Consider the following 25,881-nt stretch of genomic DNA (forward strand, 5'->3'; position numbering starts at 1 on the left):
AATTTGAATCAGTCATTCTAGCCTAATTTTTCTCGTTCATATCGGAAATCGGATCAACAATTGATGTCTAAATTATTTTTTTTAACTTTTTGTGAATTAATTGTTTGATGTATAATTTTTATCTTTTTTTTACATTTTAGTTTTATCCATATATTTCAATTGATTTTCATGTTTTGTTTAGAATTGTTCCCCAATTTATCTTTGTATTATTTAACTTCTATTCTAGTTCACTTATATCCCAATTTTTTCAATAATGTTCACTTATATTTTCAACTAAAGTATAAACTTTAGGTTTTTCGCTGCATAATACTCGACCTGACATTATTGTATTATAACGTTTAGATGATGCTTCATTAAATTCGAATGTTGATGCTATATCCTAGTCATTTTGAAAAACCACAGTTTCTAATTCAATTATTTCTCGTAACAGTTATTATTTCCGTACGTATGTTGGTAATTTATTAGTGGATTCGTTTGAACCAGAGGCGGTCCGACGATGCTTCTATAAGGGTTATGTAACCCCAGAGAGATACTCAAGATAGGGTTATTGGTCCCAGAAGACCTCTCGCGAGGTGTGATGGGGAGTAGATGGTTCGCGCTCGGTGTTTTTCTCGAAATTACCGACGCGGATTGTAGTAGACGGCTAATGGCAGCCGATGTGGGCCCTTTGGGGCCTTTTCGCATCGTTGCACATCTCTACGACACTAAGACAATTATTTGCAGCCATTCTTAGTTGAAAGTTAGGTGTAATAAAGGCATAAATACTTTCAAGTGTTAATTCCAAAATCTGGAAGGAATAGCCGTTGGTGGTTATTTAACTTCCGAAATAAATTACCCACTTTTTTGTTGTTTCCTGTAATTTACTTGTCGATGTTGTGGAATTGGCAATTTCAACAATTTCATTATTTGATTGTAATTGAGGTCAAAATTTCTCTGAATTTGAAAGAGGAATCAATAAGGACGAGAAGGATAAATTTTTCTGATATACTGATATACTTTACGCCACTACAAAACATTTTGTATATTAAATTTATTACATAATAAAGTTTCTATTAAAAATTTATATAGTTATCAATTATAATTAGAATTGTCGATGTGGTTTGTCTTCCACAAATCAGACAAAACTTTTTACCTCGTTGATTTGAAAACTAAAAAAAAAAAAAAGTGAAAAACTGCAGGCCGCAATTAGTCGACAAACGCGATGGTGGCTCCGTTCCCGATAACGTCACCGGTGACAGAGTGGTGGTGTTATCTTTCGCCGGCACGCAACCAACTACGAACCGAACAGGAACAAAATTATTTCGCCTTTACCTACGGTAATGTCGGCATTTGCATGATGGAGGAAGATTTTCATGCTAGCTACGTCCGAATCAAGGGATCAATTGCAATCCATTTGCGATTTTCGTTCGACTGTTTCAAACAAAAAATATCGTTTTTTCACGATAACTGGATTTAAGTTAGCAAACTGATGTTGGAAATCTATTATGAGCATTTGCATTTATTATTATTTTTGAGACCTATTTTGACGTAATTTGTTCGCAAGTCGCAAGGATCTAACAACCATTTTAAATTATCTAATAGTATCTTGAAACATTTCTGACTTCTTCGCTGTTGTGCGGGTAGGATTAACATTAAAATTATTATGAAGAAATACGTAATACTAGATTTCTTTACAACTGATTCAAATTCTGGAAAAATCAAGTGTTAATTTAGTCAAACGACGTAGAGACAAAAACCATTGATAGAAGATAACCTAAGCAAAATAAAAGTTAGAAACTGGCAGAAATGGACAGTAAATTGTGACGAAATATAAACGAGAAGGTATAGACATGGAATATGGGGACTGATCCATTATTATTATTAATAAAATTATGACATTTAGTAGGTATAGTAATAAAAAACTTAGAAACATGGAAAATTCGATAATTCCCTCTTTCCGTGACTGATGATAGCGAGTGATTTAATTTATTTTTAGTTCTCATTAATTCCGCAGAAATGAATCCATTCTTGGTTTAAAAATAAACATAGAATTAGACTTTATAATGTTAACCTAGAATTTACGATATATAGATCGTTATTCTATTTTTTAAACTGAAAGTCCAAATACGAGTCTTAGAGGAAAGTATAAAGAATCCGTTGGATGGATAGACAGTTACTTTACAGTTATATAAAATGTAATGTCATCAGATTAAACTTCATCAATTTATGTATATAATCCTCAAAAAAATTCAATAAAAAAATGAGTTGAGCTTCAAAGAAACTTGTGTCTTATGTATATCTATGAAGAGTATCACAAGACTCTAGTCAACTTTTCCTGGTGTTGTAATGCAGACTAAGAGCACTGTTACTTTTGGAGCAGTTTTTTGTACGGATGTGCGACATGGACACTTAAATCTGACATCATGAATAAAATAGAAACGTTCGAGATTTGGTGCTTTCGGAGAATCCTCAAGACTGCACGTACCATTAATGGAGGGATACTCATACAGCTGGATGAGGATCGAGAACAGGCATATAATTCGAGGTACTAACTATCACATCCCTCGCCTGATCATTCAGGGAAAGGTTGAAGGCAGAAGATGGATAGGTCGCAAAAATCTATCGGGACTGGGAGTAGAAAAACTATTCACAGTATCGACAGATAGAGACTAATTTAATCAAATTGTCATGGATATAACCTAGGCTGCAAATCAGGCACGGCATCGAAAGAAGACGATGAGAAGTTTTGTATAATCTCCCTGAACTTGAATTAGTTTGTTATAGTTATGCTCTACTCCACGGATTTCATTCCTGAAGCATTGAAATATGTTTTTACGTTTGATGGAAATAGTTTTTCGCGCTTAAAATAAAGTAGTCAGGTGTGACGAATAAAATTTATATTGCAACCTACCTCGGCTTATTAATTTTTGCAATGTTTTTCGCAAGCTCTGTGAACGAACTGATGGTAACACATCCTTGCCCAATTTGTGGACTATAACTTTTTGGAGAAGAAGTACTGGGTTCGCTCTACTCATAAGCCTCATGTTTTGATTCAGAATCACCACATCAGATCTTCCTGAAATCCAAAACCTTCTAATGAGATGCCTGGGATCTTTCTCGATTTATCGACGATGTTTCATAATCATATTCTTTATTTTAGATATACTCTTCAAGACTGGTGTAATGCCCACTGTTCGAATTGAAGATGAAGAGTCTAAATATACTTTCAACAATTTGTTTTGCTATAATTTTAACAATTGTGTGAATACGAATAAATCTCTGATCAAACTTTTTCAACAGTTAGTTGCAGCGGACAAAAAAAAGTCTAGAAAACCATGGTCTAGTTATAAATAGAGTCTGGAAACTGAGAATCCCATTGTTAAATAGAGTATATGAAGGGAAAGAGCAATATAAGTATGGGAGGTACCTATATTTACTTCAAAATTATATATTATGGAAACCAATACAATTAGAAACTAAATAATATTTGTTGGACATATAAAAATCCGGATTTCATATAATTTTACGCGACAGTTGAATAAAACAGAATAATATATTTCTAAAAAGAAAAGTGTTTAGGTAGAGATGTACGGTAAATCGTTAAGAGCCACCGAGGCAGCTGAATGATGAGATTCGTACTCCTGGTATTTTACAACATGTTGGTTAAAAAATAATTCCAAAATTTAAATCAAACAGCGAATCTGCGATTGTAGTGGCGAGGAAATTTATTTTCTGAAAGCGCATACTCTTCGTCGGCATTTGAATAGAATGAAAAAATAAACAACACATCTCGGCAATCCAGTCGAAAGAACAAACGGGCGGTAGTCGGAACCGGCTAATGATTATTCAACTGTTTTGCATGCGGCAAAGTTTATGTTACTAGTCTGGGACGATGTCGCGTCGAGAGGCCGACCCATGGACTCATCATTTATAAAAGGCGCTCTCATGTATCCTCTGCTCTTTGTTCAGCTCTACGCAAATGATTTTGTTTGGGATTGCAATTATTGTCGACTGCCATGATATAGACAATCACTGAATGGATTGTATAAATTTCATTCTCGGAATAAGATGTGCACGCATTGTTTATTGTATCAACTTCTGTTATTGTAGTTGCCGAACGTGGATAGCCTCATAATTACTTTATTCAATTTAAATATCGATCAAAAGGATTAAACTAACATGAAAGTGATTTACCGAGAAAGCCAATTTATACTATTACATTAGTAAATGTATTTTGCTACAGCTTTCTTGAACTCGTCTCCTCAATACGAGGTGTGGTTGCTAAATAACAATATGCGTACAACGCTGCATACAAGTCTTACGAGGATGGTTTCAGAAGTATCTAGCCAAACAAAGACTAGGAAAATGTGGGAAAAACGTAATCTTCTTTTAACTCTATCCACGATGTTCAATAATTGCGATACTTTTTTTATAATAAGCATCGTCAAGCTCCTCGAAATAGCTAATAGCATTTTTTCAAGTCTGAGAACAGAAAATAATGCGAGGGGCTAAATTTGACGAATACGATGCATGAAGTAACAATTCTCAAACTTTAATTCATTAATTTTGGCCATTGCAATAGCCTGCAGATGGATCGGTCTTTGCATTCCTTGGAGCCGGTTCTTCCTTTTCAGTCCATTGGTTTGATTGTCCTTTTCAGTTAATATACGATGCACCACACTTTTTGAAACGTCTACTATATCCGTGTGTCTATTTGTGGATTATTTTCAACATTCCTAGAGTCGTCATCTTTCACATTTGGTCAATCACTGCGATGCTGGTCTTCTATGTTTACAAATCCACTGAAAACGTTCACTATTGATGTGTACTTGTGTATAGTGTACTTTTGGAACCATCTTCGTATATTGTTTGAAATACTATTCTTTTTAATGTAGGAAACGTATAGAAATCACGGAGCTTGACTAGAAAATACGGAATGAGCCGAGGTATTATCTATGACATTTCCTTCCACTATTTGGCTTGTTTTATTATTCTTTCACGAAGGTAAAGATAGTGACCTTCAGGAACTATACAATACCATGGATATCGAAGAAACGATAATTTTTGTCTTTAAACTTTGATTGTCCATTGAAGCTCTTGGTGCATTCTGCTTCTTGCATTGCTTGGATTAGCTCTTCGTTTCAAGATAATGAAAAATTACGAACTCTATCAACTTATCATTATCCTTTTCCATAATTATGGGCCATTTCCAATGATATGCATCTTTCAATAGAAACGTTATTATTCGTAGGAGGTTTTTATATAAACGTGAAAAGTACTGGTATCAAATTGGGACACACTTCTTGCATATTAAAATTGTGATGTAAAATTTGCCTTGCGGATCAACTTGCTCAAATATGACAATGTCCACATTTTTCTGAAGAAACAAAAAACAAACTCTGCAACGATTGAAGAATACGGCTGTACTGATTTGTTAAAAGTAGCATTTGTAACAGGAGATTTCACTGCTGTGGATTGTTAATTTTTATTATACGTATACTTCTGTAGAATCATCAGGCTCGTTATTTCGAAGCCATCTATTGTATTTACACACTAATCCAGGCACATCTCAAGGATATCTCTTGATGTTATGTATTATACTTTCCTTGGGTATTTCATTATAAGAATACTTGATTTGACCACATTATAGTTGTTGCTTCAGAAAGTTTTATGGTTTGAATACCGTCGATTAATGTGTGAGTTTGTATACAATTTATAGTGCATTATAGTTGAGCAAAAAATCAAGTTTCCTAACTTGATATTCATTAGTTAATTGTACTACTTTTAGCTGATTGAATTTCTGAACAAACATCTTATTCTACACCTCCTATATAGCGCCGATTTTAAAAACAATAAAATGTTTTCAATTGTCACCCAACGAGAATTTTCGTCGCCATAACATCTCTTTTTCTTTATTCAAAACACGGAGGGGCTTAAACGATAATCAAAGGATATCCCAAATCCCATTTAGAAGTCGTAGATTGAAGAAGGGAGTCCCGAAAACGCTCCCCATTGTCGCCGTTCCTAACTCGTAACCACCTATTGGATGAGTTTTACGACCAATTCTATCCACAGGTCGGATGAATTGGGAGAACACTCGTTTTCCATAACATTAGATGTTTTCTTGAGAAGTTTAGCTTGAGGTGACTGTTACAGATTTTACGGAAGAGAAAATGTAATGTCGAGAGGAATATTAACGATAAGGCGTTTCTTCTGCATACTTGAAAATGGAGTTTGCAAAAAGTTTACTGTTTCTAAACGAATTCTAAAAAAGTAGATGGGGCAAAATATATAAGAAATTTTCCTTAAAATGAATACTGGGGAAATTTGTTAATGGTTTTTGTAGATTGTCAAAGATTATATTTGAATCGGCAGTATCATCCGAATTCTGCAACTGAAATACTGATAATTATAGATAAAAATCCTTTTAACAAACCGCGCATTCAATCTGCTTTGAAATAAGGGAGAAATTATTGAAAAAATTCATTAATATCGGACTGAAACAGAATGGATAGAACTAAAGAATCCAATCAAACTAAATAGTAGTTGCGTTTAGGTTAGCACATAATGTATAACGTCAAAAGACGAACGCTTTTTAAATTCCTTTCTAACCAAAAAAAGAGAAGAGTCTTTTGGTTCGCCCCTGCTCTTCCCGTTTTGCAATGCATAGTGATTTTTACGATAATACAGGGATTTCTTATATATATTCCACTACCATTATTTGCGTATCTCCATTGAGACAGCAAGAAACGGGTAGAAAATTGGAGAGAGGGTGAACGTCGCCGCATTCCTTGGGTTGATCACACACTCGGACTGATTTTAATGTACCCCAGGGTGCTCACACATCACATACCACCTACGATCGAGTCTTCCAATCTCTTCTTTGATGGAGATAACCATAAATAAAGGAAATCGCGATAACTTTCCCAACGAAATCGATAAGAAGGGTACGAGGAAAAAAATGTTTGCTTTTACATTTGAATTTGAATAAATGAAAATCTCCCACGTTATCCATAACAGAACATGAGATACACAGAAATGGAATTTTTTGCTTATTTTCATTACAAACTGGAAAATAATTCGATCAAAAATTTGGCTGATTACGATTTAATAACAATGCAACGCGGCACATCCCGTTCAATTTTTCTTGTTAATTTCCCTTTAAATCTGTCACATATTCTCCGACTACGACTTTTGTCATTTATTAGTCGATCCTTGATGTTTGCACGTTCTAACGCCGCCTCTACGATGCGAACAAGGATAATCACGTGTCATTCCTGAGAAAACACCGCCCCAAAGTAAATTACCGTGCGTCGGACGTTTATTCACCGCCCCCTTTTTAACGAAAACGCTGACGATTGCTTGGTACTAATTGACCATCCTAGATAGATGAACTGTCTTTTTTGCTTCCCAGTTTACATTCTAAAAATTTGTAACCTATCGTGATATAACGACGACTTCGTTACATATGAATTTAAGTTTCATGAAGTTGAAATTTTTTCGTATAAAAAGAAGTATTGTAGTCTCCAGATGTATGTACCCTTCACGAATAATAATAATCATTGGAGAGTTTTTTCTTATAGATTTAAATAGTGCTAAATTATCTTTGTTGTTCCAGTTTTTATTATGAGTTTGACAGTTTTATCTGTATAAACAATTCTTCTTCCGTTTTTCATAGATTGTTTCATATTCATCAAGAATTCCAAACGTAAATGTCTCATTTAATTAGGTTCCATTAATATTTTTCGACAATTCTCACGATTGGTGTTTCCTAACTAGACTTTGCCAACGTCATCTAATTTCGTTTATGCCAAGCAGATTCTTCTGGAAAGTCGACGAAAAGTTTCAAAGTTCATTGGTAGTATGAAGGTGATTTTCGGTACAAAGCTAGCTCAAAACATCAAACCACCAAACGTTATGAAACTAATGATAAATTTTCTTTGTTCCAGCATCCTTACCCTTCGGAGGACCAGAAAAAACAACTAGCACAGGATACTGGCCTTACGATACTACAAGTTAATAATTGGTAAGTTTTAAATTATCTCTATGTTCTTTCAACTGTTGAAGTTAATATACGTTTTGGAAAACTATCTAACCTCGAAGAAGCAATACTTTCCAATGTGTAAAGAGTTAAAAATGTTTATGGAATTTTTGATACAATCGTGATAAATGTGAAACATTCTAGTGTTTATTTTTTGCCGGTATTTCAGCTATTTTTATTCTAAAAAGAATGTCTACGGAGACGAAAATCTATCGATCTATTAATTGCGTCTAACAAAATTTCCAACTAGTTGTGGAAAATCCTCCTGTACATATTTAATACCAGAACAATTCGTATCATAAATCTCTCCCATCGCCAACTGCAAATATCCTCTCGTTCGTTACTCTATCCGTTTTTCCATTCTGGCAGCGATCCATTGCAAAAGTTTTCATTTGGTCTGGAGCTTTTCGGTCTTTTGAGTTTTTTCGCGCTTCGAATCCTAAGGGAGAATAGAGGAGAACGAGGAACGCCGGGTGTGCGACACGCCAGGTTGAACGTTATTTATGGGATATTTTCCCGCTTTTCCGCTTTCCCGACCCATATAGAAAACGTTATCCCGGTCGATGGTACGGACGACAGTTTGATCCTTAGGGTTTCACGTGTGCTCTCTAATGAAAATTGAGGTTATGATTTTCGTTTCTTTCACACTATAATACGGTATTTCGTCCAGCCACCAAGTTATTTCCAATTTACATAAATGGAAGTATTACTTACTTAAAATGAGCGTTTCTTATTAGTTCATACTATTTTTTGAATCTAAACTTTTGATTTAGATCGTACGGGTTTAATAATCGAAATACAATTAATAAAACGTAGTAATACTTGAAATTTGATGTAGTGTGGAAGCATTTGTGATTAAATTTCAGTTACTCGCTTTAAGAAATGAAGTTTTTTTCAAATTAAAACTCAATCAAACGAAATTCCTAAATTTTCACAACACTTTGTCGGAAGTTAATAAGTCTTCGTTGATTTAGAACGTGTAAAGGAGAAAGCAGTTGCCGTACAATTATACATTAAGAGTCGGAAGAGAACCATTTGACTAATTACGAAATCAGTTTCTTAATAGACGTCCCGACACGAAGCGGATGTGGCCCCGGAGGATACAATATCCCTTCGGTTGTTCGAAGGGTTGAATAGAACTCGAGTTTTGTAATCAGCAAGAGATAACACACATATAAAAGTTCCTCTACAAACAATTTACCTACACTCAGAGGAATAAGAAAAAGGCAAACAAACATTTTTTTACGATCAAATTTGTTTCTTACGTTATTATTATAGACTAACAGATTTTTATTTTGTACCGACTTTGATCTTGATCTTAGACTGAGACTTGTGCGGTGCTACGTTTGGTCAGTGCTTCTTAACGGGATGGAGGGTTGGACCCTTAAGGTGAAAAACATCAACAAATTAGAGGCATTCGAAATGTGGGTTATCGTAGAATCCTGAAGATACCGCGGACTGCCAAAGTGAGGAATGAGGATATGCTCAGGCGTATCAATAAAGACCGTGAACTCTTTAACATCGTGAAGAAACGAAAGATTGCATATCTTGGCCATATAATGCGAGGCCATAAATATCAATTCCTTCAGCTGATAGTCGAGGGCAAGATTGAAGGTAAGAGAGGATTGGGACGGAAGAGGATGTCGTGGTTGCGGAACGTGAGGCAGTGGACGGGTATACAAGATATTCAGACATTGATCCATACCGCTAGAGATAGAGAAGCCATGAAAAATGTGGTCGCGAACATCCATTAATGGATAAGCATTAAAAGAAGAAGAAGAACAGATTTTCAATATAGTTGAGAGTTGAGGAGTTTGTCTGTGAAATAGACTACATAATGTGGATGTGTTTTTCTTTAAGAGTTTAATTCTGATTGGTCACGTTTCCGTACTAAAATTCATCTAAAGGAGTTTTATGATGATTATTCAAAGATATCAACATTCTGTAGAAGAGTTTTCAATGAAAATCAATACAAGAATCATTTAGAATATATAAGGTAAAACATTAACTTCATTACCTTCTTTAATTCATAATTTTCGTTGTTTTATAATTTTTAGTAATAAACAGAAATAATTCAATTGAAATTCAAGTTAATTTTATATTTTTCTTCGTGTACTTTAAGTCTGTCACCGTCGCCGTGTTCTCCATTGTACCCAGTTTCCCCATTTTCATTTCCTGCTACAATAGTTCATTAAAAAGGTGTTTCGGAGGCTATTCGGAAGGTTATTCGGGAGGCTATTAGATGGTCTGATATTGCTCCTTGGAGGGCCGTTCTCTGGCGTGCCATCCGACGACAATGAAACTCACTCGTAAATTGCTTAGAGAACGTCAGAGTGAGACAAAACTAGATAGATAATAGGGTAGGATAAAGAGAAAAGAGAGAAAGAGAATGATGCTGTCACTGAAGGTTGAGGATCAGGACTCAGTATTTTGTTTAGATTATAGATACTTTTTTTTATATAACACTTAACATGTTTTTTGGATGCGAATTCACAATATTGTTTAAACTTTAACTGAAAAATGTATCGGATAATACATTTTTACTTCAAACTGATGATAATATTTTCTAAATGTTGCATTCCGTTATTGTATGTTTCCGAGTAACAGTCCTTGTGTAAAATTCGAATATGACAAGCAGTTAAAGCAATTCCACCACCTAATATGATAACGGCTGTTCGCTGTACACCACGACAGAGCCGGCAATGCAGTCGTAGGCCCAAAGACAATTTATCACCACCGTCAGCATTAACCTGTACACCAGCACAGGAAAGACGGAGGCAAGACAATGTCTTCGAGCGGTAATAGTATGGAGCAGTGAAAAATGATGATGATACGAAATCGCTCTCGAGAAAAAAAAACGAAAATCCCTTAGGTTGGCGTATGCGATTTCGCAATGGAAAAATGGGAAATTCAAACGGATAATTTTCCGAAAACTAATTTATTCTCTAGAATTTAAATGAAATTGATATGAAGTAGATAGTGATTCAGCTTCTTCAAAGAAATTTAGTTAATATTGTAAAAAAGTTACTTTTAGGTGCTAGTAGTTCTAAAAAATTTATTCTCCGCATAAAAAAATGATGAATATAGAAAAAATCATATTTTACTTTCTAATCACAACTTAATATATACCAGGGGCGTCGAATTAGATCTTTAAAACAAAATCGATCATATTCTCGGTTATATCTTGAATTTGTCTTAACTAACCTAAGTTAATAATTTATTTCGTCGTCGAATCGACAAATTATTAAAAAAACTAATTTCAAAGGAGAAGAAATCTTAAATCAGGAACATTTAGATGCATTAATACATCAAAAGTTCAAAGAAATCAGTAATTAAAGAAATTAATATATCATATTAATACTTCAGTTGTGGCTAATAATTTTTGTTGAAAATTAAATACTGAGTGTGTTCATCTAACTTTGCATCAATAGCAAATAAATTTTCTGAAATATCTTCTTAGTGCTCAATCACGTAATCCAACGAACATTTGCAAATTTCATGTGTCTTAAGTTTGTGGCATTCACGGCAAGTTGTTGCATTTATTGTGGTGATTTTTATGTTAGAAACGGTTCAAAAGCGTAAATATAAAGAAGAATGAGAAAGTATCAGTAGTAAACAGAAAATTTAAAGACCCTAAATCTAAATCCTATCTTAATAAGAGATTACGATTGTAGCTTCAGTAATTGTAGTGTGATTAGACATTTAGTGTTGAGGATGGACAACCCGCAAAACAACGATAAGCTGTCACAACTTGGAAGAAGAAGGTTAAGTTAGGTTAGATTAGGTTAAGTTAGGTTAGGTTAAGAGGTTAGGAATGACATGGCAGTTAGCTTATGATTCATAATTCAAGTGTACACAGCATGAATAAAACTAAAGCAAAACGGAAACGTTTGTTTCATTAATTAAATAACCAACAAACGTAATTTGGCGCAGACAATCATCGAACTTGAATAGCCGCAATTCAGTGCAATAGATGGAGCGAGCACTTGGAGTAAATTTGAACAACGACAATGAAGTCTACTTTTGCATTGTATGGACCTTGGAGCGTTTTTCACTAGAAACCAAAAACCAGGTGAAAATATCGATGCATATGCAGAGCTTAAGGCTTAGCAGCAACTTGTGAGTTTGGCAAATTAAAAGACTAGCTAATTAAAGACAAGGCTACCGACTGAAACGAAATTATATCTGAATGAATGCTTAAAAATATGCCGATCAACAAAATGCACAAAAAAAACAACTTAAAGATCTCAATGCAGAGTTTATCCAGGTAGTTGTCAGAATTTCATGTCCAAAAATCTAATGGCATGATAGAGCGTGCTATTCAGTCTTTAAAATCTCATGAAAAAATGTGTATATGATAATAAAAATCTGTATCTTTGGCTGTTAGAATAACAATCAACCCCTATAGATAACAATTTTCATTCTCCTGCATTTTTACTTTTCAATACTGAAGTTAATAGCTTGCTTCCCAAATTCAATAAAGAAGGAAATGAAAATGAAGATTGTCTTAGGCAAAGGAGGGAGAAACAGAAAAATTTCAATGATAGAGGTCCAATATTAAGTGAAAAGATAAGAATTCAGAATCAAGACAAGACAGTCTCTCAATGAGGACTTTAATATGGTTAAGCTATTTGTATTATGTTTGTTGGATAATTATGTCAATTAATTATTTTTAGTATTTTTATTAGATGAACTTATAGATAGTGTCTTTTAATAAAAGAAGGGATGTGAAGTTTGATTATATCTTCAGTAATGAGAACCGACAACAAGGTCGAGGGTGGACAGCCCGCAAAACAACGAAAAGTTGTCATGAGAGATGGAGGTTAGGAATGATCGTCAGTAAACTTATAATTCATAATACATGTGTACACAGTGTGAATAAAACTAAAGCAAAAACGAAACGTTTGATTCATTAATTAATTCGTACTGATAAAAGCAGTAATTGATAAAAATCTAATCAAATAACAATCGATACAGAATATTGTGGACGTTAGTTTGACTTGTAATACGAAACAAACAATATTTGTTATATTATTGTGATATTCTGTCGATATGGAAGTTGCATGTCGAAAAGTATCAATTCAACAGCTATTATTTGTTCTCGTATCGATTACCACTAATAGAATTTTCGAAAAATTACTTACACATATCGAATACAACAACAAAACTCTTCCATGTTTCATTAAGTAAATAATAAATTAGGCGTTTCCCTTAGTTTATTATTTGAATCATTAAGATTAATAATCGTTACTGCTTGTTTTATTTGTAAGGAATCCGATGTTTTCATTTGTTGTCAAATATAAAAATCTGCATTAATAGAATTTAGCACCACGACCAATTTTTTCGTCTCCAATTAACAAATGTATAAAAAACGCTTCTGTATGGAGCCGTTGAATCATGTGATGGATCGGTTGGTTTCGGACAGATAATGAGGGACCCAAACACCTGCTCTGCTGCCAATGCTCTTGGATGATCACCAGGGTTGATAGAGGGTATTAGATAACTACTAGATTTTCCGACATGAATTTGCTTCCACTTCTACAGTTACAGCTACAGTCGTTGTTTAATGTTTGATGATCGATTGGAAATAGATTAAAATTGCCGAATCTGAATTTACTGAACCTTGTTTACCATTCATACGAATGTTTTCGGACACCTATGTTACCTTTCCGAAACACAGAAGTTTATTAGTTAATAATAATAATCAGATTTAGAGTTTTTTGTGGGTGAGATAGCAATTCCTGTACTTTATTTCTTTGCCGTAACTCCAATCATTTATTTCTCTTCAAGTTTTCAAATCGCGTTCAAATTTCAGTAAATTGGTCTAAATTGATGTCTTTTCGATCTACTTTTCCTTATATTTATACATTAAATCATATCACGACCATTCCAAATCGAATGAGATCTTTTCACGAATATTTTCCATTTTACTAATATACATTTTCCTCGTTTAGATTACCTCGAACAGTAATTCAACTGTTATCACTGAGCCAAGTATAATTAAAGTAACTGCTCGTTTTGTGCCCGGATTTGTGATCCCAAAGGAAAAAAAACTTCACGGTTACGCATGTTACAACCGTTATTCTGTCCACACTGCCGACTAGGGATACGTAGGAAAGTGGAAGTAATACTAATTTCTACAGGTACACTGAAATACGTACTTCAAAAATGATACATACTCTTGGAAAATTTTAATCTCTAGAGTAATTTATTAAACTGGCAACATATGTAGCACTCAGAACGGAATTTTGAAAAATTGACCGTCGAAAAACGGGTCGAGTTATTCAAGTTATTATACTAGGAGAAGTTCATCAGATCAAAGACTAGCGAAAGGGAAAAAATTAATAGCAGACTTGATATTTAGAAATAGAAAAACGGTCAAAACTGTCCTCACGAAGATTCTGTCGATCTGTCACACTCTAAATCATTACGACATTTTATCGAACGTCCGATTCTAAGTTTAAAAAAGTCACTGGTAAGATTCAGTCTACAAGTTGATAGACTGCGTAAAAAGAATGAAGTTGAAAATTCTCAGTGGAATAAACCACTTCTATTTTTCTATAAAATACATTTAAGATTCCGCTAGGTTACACTATTACTACCAGTTCTGTTTTTCCAGCTTTTCTTTACATGAGACTTTCGAGGAAACTGGGAATAACAGGAACGTACTCGTGACAGCACTTGTCGCTATGCTTGAAAGATTAAAAGGCTAGAGAACCAGCTCTAAGGTCTCTTATTTTATCAGTAGATCGCTATAAAAATCTAGTTCTGCTACCATTTGCGTTTTGGATCCATCTGTATACAAAACGAGTCCAGGAAATAACTGACCATGCGTGTATTCCTCGCCTTTTGGAACCCATTTATTGTTAAATTCATTCGTACGAACATTGCATTTTCTCTGTATTTCTCAATTAGATACTACCCACCTTGTGTACCAGTTGATCTATAAGCTCTATAAGATTCAACTTGTACATCTGTGCTAGCAGTTGAATATTCGTTATTGAGTAATTGTGTAATTTGTTTAAATCTCAACATATCAAGCTTTTCCACCTCAAAAAACTTACCCACTGATGGGGTACGACGACCGTGAATGATAATTATACTTAGTGTCGTCGTGGCCTGCTCGAAAAAGACTTCATGCATATTCAAAGTAAGCGAAACTTCATTTATAAAAAAAGTAAAACAAAATCTACACGAATCCATCTGAGAGCCTCGATGTTGTGAACGTTTTGAAAAGTAGCGGTTTAGATCAATTTTGTCTTGTTTGTGAAATAACCTGGAACGTCTTTCTGAATTTATTTTTGTTGCACCATTTTGATCTTGTGATTTTTATAGTGAAAAGTTTTTTTTTACCAATAACCATATATAAATATGTTCACCAATTAAATACAATTAAATTAAATGTCCTGACATTATTATACTGAACTATAACAATCAATAAGACCCGAAATATTTAATTGATTCCATTATAACTAATCCCTTGTTCTCAGTGTAGATGGTGAACAGGCAGAAAGCCTGAAAATAATCCTAATTTCAGTTGGTATTACTGACGGGCGCGTAATTTATCGGCACATCTACGCGATATTAATTTGCGCGGGGCAGATTTGCAACGTGTGGAATTCCCAGCTTAATTGCTAGTCGCTAATATTTTAAATAATGTTCGAGCAATAATTCGTTGCTACCAGTGATAGATGGCGTTAAACGTAAAAAGAGTCGTTCACATTTTCGTGTTGGAATTCTTTCGAAATTGTTTGTTTGTAGCGTAGTATATAGTGCTGACGTTTAATACTGCTAATTAAAGGGCTTTAATAGCTACATAAACTACTGAAATTTGTAGAAATTCAAGCGATAAGCCATAAAAAATAATGTTCTTTTTGAATAACTCAAATTCCATTGTAGATCAACATTCAATGCATAAAAAAGAAAACAATTTATTGAATATAATTGAAATCTATACTGTTTTTCCAATCTATACGGGTAAAGAGGAAAAGAATTTTTGATTTATTATTATTAAACTGTTCTATGACGATTACATTGCAAACCAAATCAGTCGATCAAACCGAATCTTCCATTCCAGTTTACTATATTGGACTAGAGAGGTAAAGCACTGATTCAAATAGCTAACAAAGATTTCAATCTTTGAGATTGCAAAGGTCCTTCAATTATTACTCAAAGATTTATACAAATATTTTTTGAAAATTGCTGGATAATAGTCTGATTTCAAAGATTTCCCAGTTTGTTTTATATATGAGATTTTTAAGAAGTATTGAAAATCGTTTGATTTTTAGATTAGAATTAGAATATTTATGAAATGTATCAGTGTTGCCAACGAGACGAGACGAAAAAAAAACTTTGAAAACTTTCTTTTTGTCGCACGAAAAAGTGGAATGTCTCATCTCTAGTCTAGTCGAAAAATAAAACTCTCCTCTCGTCTTATGTCTCGTACATGCCCCGCAATTTTTTTATGTTTTCTATCTTAACAAAATAGACAAATGAATCTATTAGCGTACCCAAAAATGGGATAGATTTCATCCCAACATACATAACTGGAGTGTTTGGGGCTATTCATGAAGTGCCATCTAATTGATGTATTAATCAGGCGGCTCCGAGGTTTTCTTATGATTAAAGATGCTGGCAAAGCAGCCTTTCTGCTGCTATAGACGAAGTTTGGATGATCAGATTATCCCTCGCCATCGCCCTCAACACCGGAAACTGGGGAACATGGATCTTCCACAATGGTAGTATACATGTTGTTTTGAACATCATTCCAAAGAAAGATATTGTAAATGCTCCATCATTTCTTGGCTAATACCGATTGCTAATGGTCTCTTATTTCAAAGTCTTTGGAAAATCTTGCACATCTAGGTCCAAAACACCTTAAAATGTCTCTTCATTTAATTGTAATATAAGGCTTCGAAGCTCTTCGATTAAAGTTAGGTTTGCTTTTAACTGACATGGGAAAAAGTTCATACCATATCTTTCGCTGTTTACTTTCCTGGATGAGGTACAAAATCTAGAGATTCCAATTACCACAACTTGTTATTAATAATAATAATATTAACCGGAATTATTCATGTAACAGTTTCCAAACAAATAATTTATGGTTGCAGTAAGATTGCGCGCCCACACACTACCCAGTTTTGATGCCCAAATACTTGAACAACGTCTTTCCAAATCGGAAGATAGGTCGAAGAAAAGCTGCCTAGATCATCTGATTTCACTATTCTTGATTTCTTTATATAGGGAAACTTGAAAATAAAATCTCATCATAGGTCACAAAATATTGATTTTAAGAAAAGGGTTCGTATTTGGGTTGCCCTACTAATTTCAGAAGTTGTAGAGAAGGTTCGAGAAGGGTTAATTAATTTTTTAGACAAAGACAAACATCATTTATTCCGACATATTGGTATGGCTGAATCAGTATTAAAAAGACATTTCAAATAGCGTATTAGAACACTCACATTTCAAATTAAACCTTTTTGGCGATGATGTTATCATGCTCACATAGATGACTTTCTCTTCTTGAAGTCACCAGTTTACGAAATAACGAATTTATTCCTTTCATTTGACCATACTGTATTTAGAATTTTGTAAACAGTGGGCTTCAATCTGCAACTGACAATGTTTCCGAAAGATACATCTACGTCGTTCGGTGCAAGTTACATTCAAACTGTCATTTCATCATGATTATTAATAATAATTATTCTAATATGCAAATATGAACTTTTAAACTAAACGAGAAATTTTCTGTTTCTTACCTTGCAACACTTTCAAAATTCTTCAGCCTTCATTCGTTCAAGTTATAAATATTATTCACACAAATGCAAAGTTTTATTAGTATTTTTATTAGCATCTTCTTCATGTCCATCTTACCATAATAAATATTTAAACTTAGTAAACTCCTCTAAATTATTGTCTTTCTTTGATAAGATATCGAGCCTTGAGTTTGAGGATATAAGGCTGATGTGTTATGATTAATGTTTCATTTTCAATTTTTGACCTTATATCGAAAGGCATTAATACAAACGCCTAGCTACTGCCTTCTATAAAAAAATTTTGTAACTTTCTTAAGCATAGAAAAATTAAAAAATCTACGACTGATAAATTGTATCATTTATCATAAGGGATTAAGGGATTGTCTCAACAAAAAAAAACCTTTTTATTATATTTGCCATCTCATGGAATAGTTGCATATATTTTCAGTCGCTTATTTAAAATTATTTCTTTCAGTCGTATAGTTACTTATAAATCATTAAAATTAATTATTTTTTTCCGTATGCTAATTAATCTCACTGATTGCTACCTTGATGTGGTTCATATAAAGTTTAGTTTTGTTCTTAATGACCGAATTTATTAACAATGCGAATCGGTCAAATGATTAGAGTTGTGTCAGAAATAAACGTGACGAAATAACTTCAACTAAACAAAAAATATTCAAGTGACCTAAATCGTTATTTTCAACAGCTAGATTTTGAAATAATTACATCATCTTGATATTTCTGAAAACTAGTAGGTAATTTCAATAATTTTCCAAATATTCTCTCTGGTGCTTAAAAGTACTAAACAATTATATTATTAAGTGCTGCAAATTAACTATAATTGCATTTGTAATTATAGTTTTAATGATAAATTATGTAAGAAAATGCGTTAGCTTATGATTACTGAAAAAACTTAATAGATATCTCTAACTCTAACTGCAGTTGTAAATGATTAACAAAGCTACTGCATCATCATCTACTCATTAACGAATACTAAGCAATGTATTGAAAAATTTCATTGATCACTGATAACTTTATGATGATGATTTTTGGGTTATATATTTTGAAATAAAATATCTACAAGTGATATTTTATATATATTTAATAGGTAATAAGTAAAAGATTTCCGAATAATTTCAAAGAAATCGAACAAAAAGAATTATCCGATGATTAAATTCACAGCGTTATCAATTCTTGCAATAATTGTTTTCATGTCTGGCCCCTCGGTATCTAATCCATCATTTGTAGTGAAAGGGTTCGGTCGTAAGCGTTGCCCTATACTAATGCGGAAACAATAATTGTTCTCAAGCAGAAATGGAATAGCATTTATTTGTAAAAGTCCGATAGGAAATGCCGACAAGTGTCGAGACCGGAGGAGAATGCTGTACGGGATCATTAGGCAGGATTAGGGGAATAAATGGGAGTGGAAACCTTACACCGGGCAAAGGGTTGACGAAAACAATGAGTTGGGACCACTTTGACGCACTAATACTGTTTACTTTCTCTTTCTCTGTTGTCTTTTCCTGGGAAATTATGATCAATATTTGTTTCGCGACATAATATAAACAACTTATAATCTATTCCCAAACAAAATATATCCCTATATCATAGAGAAAATAGTTTAAATTACTATAGAGTCAAATAACGCCGAACTTTCAACTTTGATTATGTGTCACCCTATAAAGTCACGTGTCTGTGAATAAATCAGTATGGGAGTAGTTGAACCCTCGCGAAAATCACGGGTCATTTGCTACTGGGTCCCGAATAGTGCGTTACGTCGCTGAAGATCCATCATTATGTTGATAGGGAAAGAGGTCCAATGAGGCGGTAAGCTCCGTTTTCGTAATGACTTTGGCTGTTCCTTACTCTACTGAAAAGCTTCGACGAAAATCGAATTTAAATCGTTTCAGGTTGATACCGAACAAACAAAATGTTTTATTAATGAAAATTATTTTTCGTACTGTTTCCACTGAAAAATATTAAACGTTAAAACAATTTGAGATGCCATTGTGGACAGCTTAGAAGTTTATTCGATTAATTTTTCATATTTTTCCGTGCAGATAACTGTGTTACTGTTTTTAATATTTACCTTTTTGATCTCTTGACTTCGAACGAGTCAGGAACGTATCCAGAAGTTTCCAATTAACTCTTTCTGATCTGTATCCGTTTTCCTTTCTCAATATTTTGTTTGAATTCCACATTTTAATATAGGATAATGCTTTATAACATACTTTTAACTTATTTATACACGAGTGAGTAGCGGAAAATGTTAGAGAAACAATTGCACTCCTTATATCATGTAAGGATATAAATTTCCAAAATCTTATCAATATATTTCTGTACTATAACTTTGATCACTTCTAACGTATTACCAATTTGAAATAGTCCCAGGAATTAAAAATATCTTCATCTTGATTTCTCTTTATATTCATACTGTGTATTTCAAACTGTGTGTCAAATACGCCCCTGTATAGCGCGTGTTTTGTTTGCAATTTGGCCGTAGCTATATCCGACATTCACCCTCTCTACCGCCGCCAGTTGCCGGTGGCTCACGCTCACTCGATTCTGTTTTTCAGCAGCCTAGGGAGGCAGCCTGCCTGCGGCGGCAGTAGCGCGTAGATAAGAGAATTGCAATGTCAAGTCAGAATGATATATTTGACCAACATTTCCATAGAGCGGGAGGATTTCCAATGGAGCGAACGTGCGTAATCTGTACGCCTGGAATTAACGCAACCGTCTCTCCCACTACCTCCTAAAGTCTACCGCCGTATCCGACAATTCACAGGTTATCTCGCGCAGTTTACCTGACGATATGTTTGAATTCACACAAAAATACGTTTTCTTTTCCTTTATTAAAGATACACAATAAAGGCATATTCATATTTCAATATTAAATTGACGTCGAAATGCTCAGTAGATGTATCTGTAAAAAAATCTGCGAAATGACGATGAATTTCAAAAAGCTAGAAATATCAAAAAGATCAGAAGGCTTGTTAAATAAATTTGGCATTAGATAAAAAAGGAGTAAACAGGAATAATTTGAGATTCTTCTAGGAAAAATATAATGATCTTTTGGTAAAACTTAAATATAGATGCATCAGGTACCAAAAGGCATCAAAAATGTTGGTAATTCTAAAATGTTTGGATGCATGTGATATGTTTTTTAAACTTGCTTTTGCGATAAACAACTTCTATTCCTATTCAACATTTCCTCATTTTACAAATCATTGAATGTTATTTGTGTATCTGTTCATATTAAATGATAAAATCATATGTTCAATAATCTTTGACCTAACAACCTATTGACTTAAAATTTGAGTGAAATTTTTTCCGCCACATTTTTCAATAGTATATGAAGAAATGTCACAGCAACCTCTTTGGGTTACAACCTCAAGTTTTCGCACACCATGTGGGCTTTCATAGCTTTACTATTCATCTACTTTTCGTGTTTGTTCTAGAGGAGTTTACTGTCTAGAGTGGGTCCCAGATGTTTCCCCTCTATATAAATTGATAGACTTGTGTTTGAGTTTTTTCTTCCTGATCAACACCATCTTCTTATATAGTTGAATCTTCTTCTGTTCTATTCTCAAAACTCTCCCTTGCACAAATGGATATGTCGCGACATATCTCTGACGAGATTTAAACTTACTTGATTGTATTTTCCCTGCTCTTATATTTTCCTTTCATAATTCCAAGTCATATTTGCGAAAATTTGAATATAACGAATGTTTTATTTACATGTTTCAAGCAGCGATTTCCATTGTAATCAATTACAATCACAATCTCACGATAACACATTTTGATTCAAACTTTAATGAGTCCTAATACTACGAATTGATTGCTTATTCAATTGATCTTAGTGTTTTTAACATACTTAATGTGATTTGGTGTTTCCCACTACATTTTATGTTAGAAGTTGAGTGTTCAGAAATGGGCACACATTCATCTATACGGTTTCCTTGCTAATGGACCCCCAGCTTTGCAATCTAGTCTTGTAACGTGATAAATTGTGTACAGACATAATGACATTACATAAAAATCGATGACAATTAACGCGTGCGACCCCGCGTCCTCTCTCCTTACCCGTTGCGGCGAACGCCATTTTCGGCCGTAATCTCATTTGTACTGCGCTCTTCCATCGCATGGAGCCGGTTTTACTACCATCACCGAACGCGACGGCGGCGCAGGGACTAAATCTAATTAGCGCCGAAAGCTGATCGGTAATTACAACGATTAATCAATTCGATCCCACTACGGAAACGCTTCTTCTCGTCAGAAAACGAAAGCCATCAACATTGATGTCGAAGGTAACTTACGTTTTATATTTTTTTACCTCTGAGGATCTGAAATTACTCAAAAAATCAAATTAAAGAAATAATCCGAAGTGGGCTCAATTATTCGGTACAAATATATAATAAATTAACAGTAAAAGAAAGGTCGTGACCTAGCCTCTCGTCACCTAATAAAGTAATAAATCACTTCCAGCCTCTCCAAATTTTACCCTAATGTAATAAAACTTTCCCCGCCGCGCCGCTGTCCCATAGACACAAACACACATGTGGCCCGAAAATAAAGAAAACAGTAATTGCAGATCTCGACTGTGTCTTTATGGATGGGGGCGGTAATAAATTTAGACTTTAATATCTCTCCAATGTTAGCGGCTACAGTGTTAGGGCCTTAGCGCAAGCTGACGCTAGTATCTATGTAGTCGTAGTCCTTCGCGACGGGTCGAGGGTCACCCGCCACCCGCCAGATGCCGCGCCCGACGATTTGCTAACGACGTAATTACCCGGTAGGGGTCAGCAGTTACATTTCGCCACTGGTGATTCGATTTCGGTAGAGGGGTTTCAATTGGGAAAAGATTCTTTCAGGGTATTGACATTGATAAATATCATTTCTAATATTTCACATGAATGTATCTATAGACAGAATAAATTACTAGTTATGCAATACATTAAAACTCTCAGAAATGGTGTTATTTGAAAAAGTGAAAAATAAACAAAAATTCAAAGCAATCTCGATAAATAAACAGGCCGAAGTGATATGATTATGTATTATGTAAACAAATGATTCTTGTTAACTTGCAAGAAATTCATCACCCTGTAGTTTACGCAATTAGAAAAAGAAGAAGCGATATTTCACATCGAATAATTATTACGAAATCATTTTTATGTAATTTATGTATTAAAGGATTATAATAATGATATGTCCTGCCTTCACAGAAAATATTTCATTTCGATTGGACAAGTTCTATGAAATTATTTTACTTATGTATTGAACTGAACCACCAAGTTCGTAATCGTTATTGTTAAGCTAAACTAAAAGTAGTGGATTCTTTAAGCTGTTTGTGTTGACTTTTGAAACGTTTAGGATATTATTTTTGCCGAATTTACTTAGAAGCAAATAGCGAAATTAGCTAAAAATTAATATTATTTCAATTTGTAGGGATATTTTTGTGTTAACTATATAAACCAATAGAAATATTTATTATCAACAAGAATGCCGGGTACCTTCATGTGTTAAGAGAAGCAGTTTGGACCCTTTCTACCTTGTCAAACGTTTACATAAGCCGCTTTAGGAAGATCGTGAAACATGGAGTATTGTTAAGTGTTAAATACGGTTACGAAATGGTCATTTAAGCAAATTAGGAGAATGTAGTAACATTGAAGCTTGCTTATAAGGAATATAAGCAATTTAGATGAGAAAATGTATTTGTTAAGAACATGAAATTACTAGTTTGTCTTTCCATTTTACAACGACGTTCAAACAAGAGATTGAATATTGTTTAGTTCGGAGTATAACTTCTAATCTCAAACTGATATTTGCGATTTTCACTTCAAAGTCTCTCACGTCGCTTTAATCACCAGATTCAACACCATGTGACTTTTGGTCATTTTCGAAAATATGGTAAACCAAGGAGACAAGATGGAAGCTATTGTTAAGGTTGAGTGCATTGATAGTATTTTGGAGGATATCTTTTCGAATTGCATATTGTTTTTATTTGGTTTTGAATGGTATTTTTGACCATACCTCGCTTATAGAGCAATTCCCAAATGAGTGAGAGAAAACTTTGAGGACTCATAGTGAATTAGTATCGAGTGTTTAAATCAATTTGGGTGCTGGGCTGTGGTTATCCATTTTCCTCAGTTCTGCTTTTAAGTGGTTTCTTCCTGAGGAACAGAACGGTTCTTGTCCAGTCATACAAAACGTTTTTTTTTCTCCAGATTACTCGTTTTTTCGTTCCTGGGTATACCCACATTACAAGAGCATTGGTTTCTATGTCTAGTTCATTTATTGTTTCTAGACAATCAACATCGAATTTGTTATTTGGAAGTTAACCTCTTTTTACAGCTTCTACCGATGTTCCCATGATTAGAACTTCCGCTTGTTAGATCCCAGAATGGGTTTCTGAAATCCTTATGATCAGTATGTATCTATACTGGTTGCATTTTTTGAAGTATCTATTGAATTGTGTCGATTTTCCAATTTTCTTATAACTTGGCAGAAGTTTTTTTTGAAATTACTAGTTTTTTATAAATATATTTTATTGCGAGTTCCTGAGAGGGTATTTCAGTAGGTGAGTATCCTGTCCTAGGTTTGTTAATATTTCAATTCCGTCAAATCCGTCTTGAACCAAAGGACATATTAAAAAAACAATTTTATATCAAATCTTTTTGTGCAATGAGCTAATTGGTGGAATTGGTTTTCTTTTGGTATGGAGGAGATCTCGTCGGCATAACGAGATGTATTAGAATTTCATAGTTTTCAAATTCAAAGTTTCCGAGAAAAAGTATTATGAAACTATCGCAGCTTTAATTGAAAATGTCTTACACCGAATATTTTTATTCATAAGAACCACGTAAATGATTTTTAACATTTGGAAATCTTAACATAGTCTAAAATGTGGATAAGAGAGTAACACATAAATTTAAAATGATCCCCAATGTACAAAACAACAGCATAAACCGTACAACATTGGGGCTCGCGACTTACGTTGACAACGAAGATCCCGAGGAGTTTTATATATGATTCTCTGTCTGTTCTGTGAATTTAATGGTGATCGTCAGCTGTTTTATTAAAAGCAGCCATATTTATTATCGGCCGTAAAAAGGGGTTTTTGCCAGTTTATAGCTACATTGATCATTTTGTTGCGTTATTAGGGTCCTTAAGTTTCAGTTACGGGGCATGAAATCGTTTTTTACGTTCGGATGAACATATTCTAACGTTTAGATGAGTGACACGGGGTCCCGGTCAATGATAGAGTGACTGTAATATGTCAAGTTACTCTGTTATAAATTGCAATTAAACGTTTATAACAACCATTAACGAATTAAGTACTTGTTTAATTATTCAAACACGTGGACAAGTAGATAAAACCGTTGATTCGAAAATTGTTCGTTCAATGTTTTTATATAACTACAATAATAACATTAATCCTCATTCCTTCTCAATAAAAACAATCATTCCTTAAATCTCTATTTATTTAATATTGTTTAATATGATATATCGCTTTATTTGTCACCAGTAATGCTGGGATAAAAAGTCTAAATCTCTTAGAAACTCATTTGATTTAGTACGTGACTATTTTATGAGGAAACGTCCCTCGTTGACGGTTTCTTTGCTTGAACCTTGGTGTCATACCAAGCGAAAGGTTCGATTCAAATAATATATTTACATTTCAATTGTTAAACTATTTAGATAATTGTGTAAATTATAAATATAACTTATAATTCCCATCCGACTTAGCACAACTTTTGAAAGATACCTTGTATTATTCCAGACATCGACGATTCAAAATACATTGATAAAAATGATTCAATATTTCCAATTTCTTATTGGACTACCTACTAATTGATCAGCGTGATTTTTGTATCTAAAACCCAAATATAATCACTTCAAAGCATGCATTTTTCGATCGGTATAAGATATAATAGATAATTCGTTGCATTGCAGTAATAGATGATAAACTGTTGTTTAATGAACATAAAGTTACACTCTACACACTTTTACCATCTCTCCGAAAGCTTTCGGATGCATTTTTTTTTTTAAATCTTTCGGCTTTTCACGTAACTATTCGCGCACGAAAGATTCTACCTCCGCAAT

The 25,881-nt window shown here is 33.9% G+C and overlaps 1 protein-coding gene across 11 annotated transcripts in view; it reads left to right on the plus strand.

Moving 5' to 3' along the window:
• LOC130894255 (homeobox protein homothorax) overlaps positions 1-25,881 on the plus strand; it is a 346,801-nt gene that overhangs the window by 287,932 nt on the left and 32,988 nt on the right. For all 11 annotated transcript variants that reach the window (XM_057800937.1, XM_057800940.1, XM_057800941.1 and 8 more), the window contains one exon: positions 7,929-8,005. In XM_057800937.1, the coding sequence (XP_057656920.1) occupies positions 7,929-8,005 (77 nt within the window). The remainder of the gene's footprint in view (positions 1-7,928; positions 8,006-25,881) is intronic.

The sequence above is a fragment of the Diorhabda carinulata genome, chromosome 5 (genome assembly GCF_026250575.1).
Source record: "Diorhabda carinulata isolate Delta chromosome 5, icDioCari1.1, whole genome shotgun sequence".
Taxonomy (NCBI): Eukaryota; Metazoa; Arthropoda; class Insecta; order Coleoptera; family Chrysomelidae; genus Diorhabda; species Diorhabda carinulata.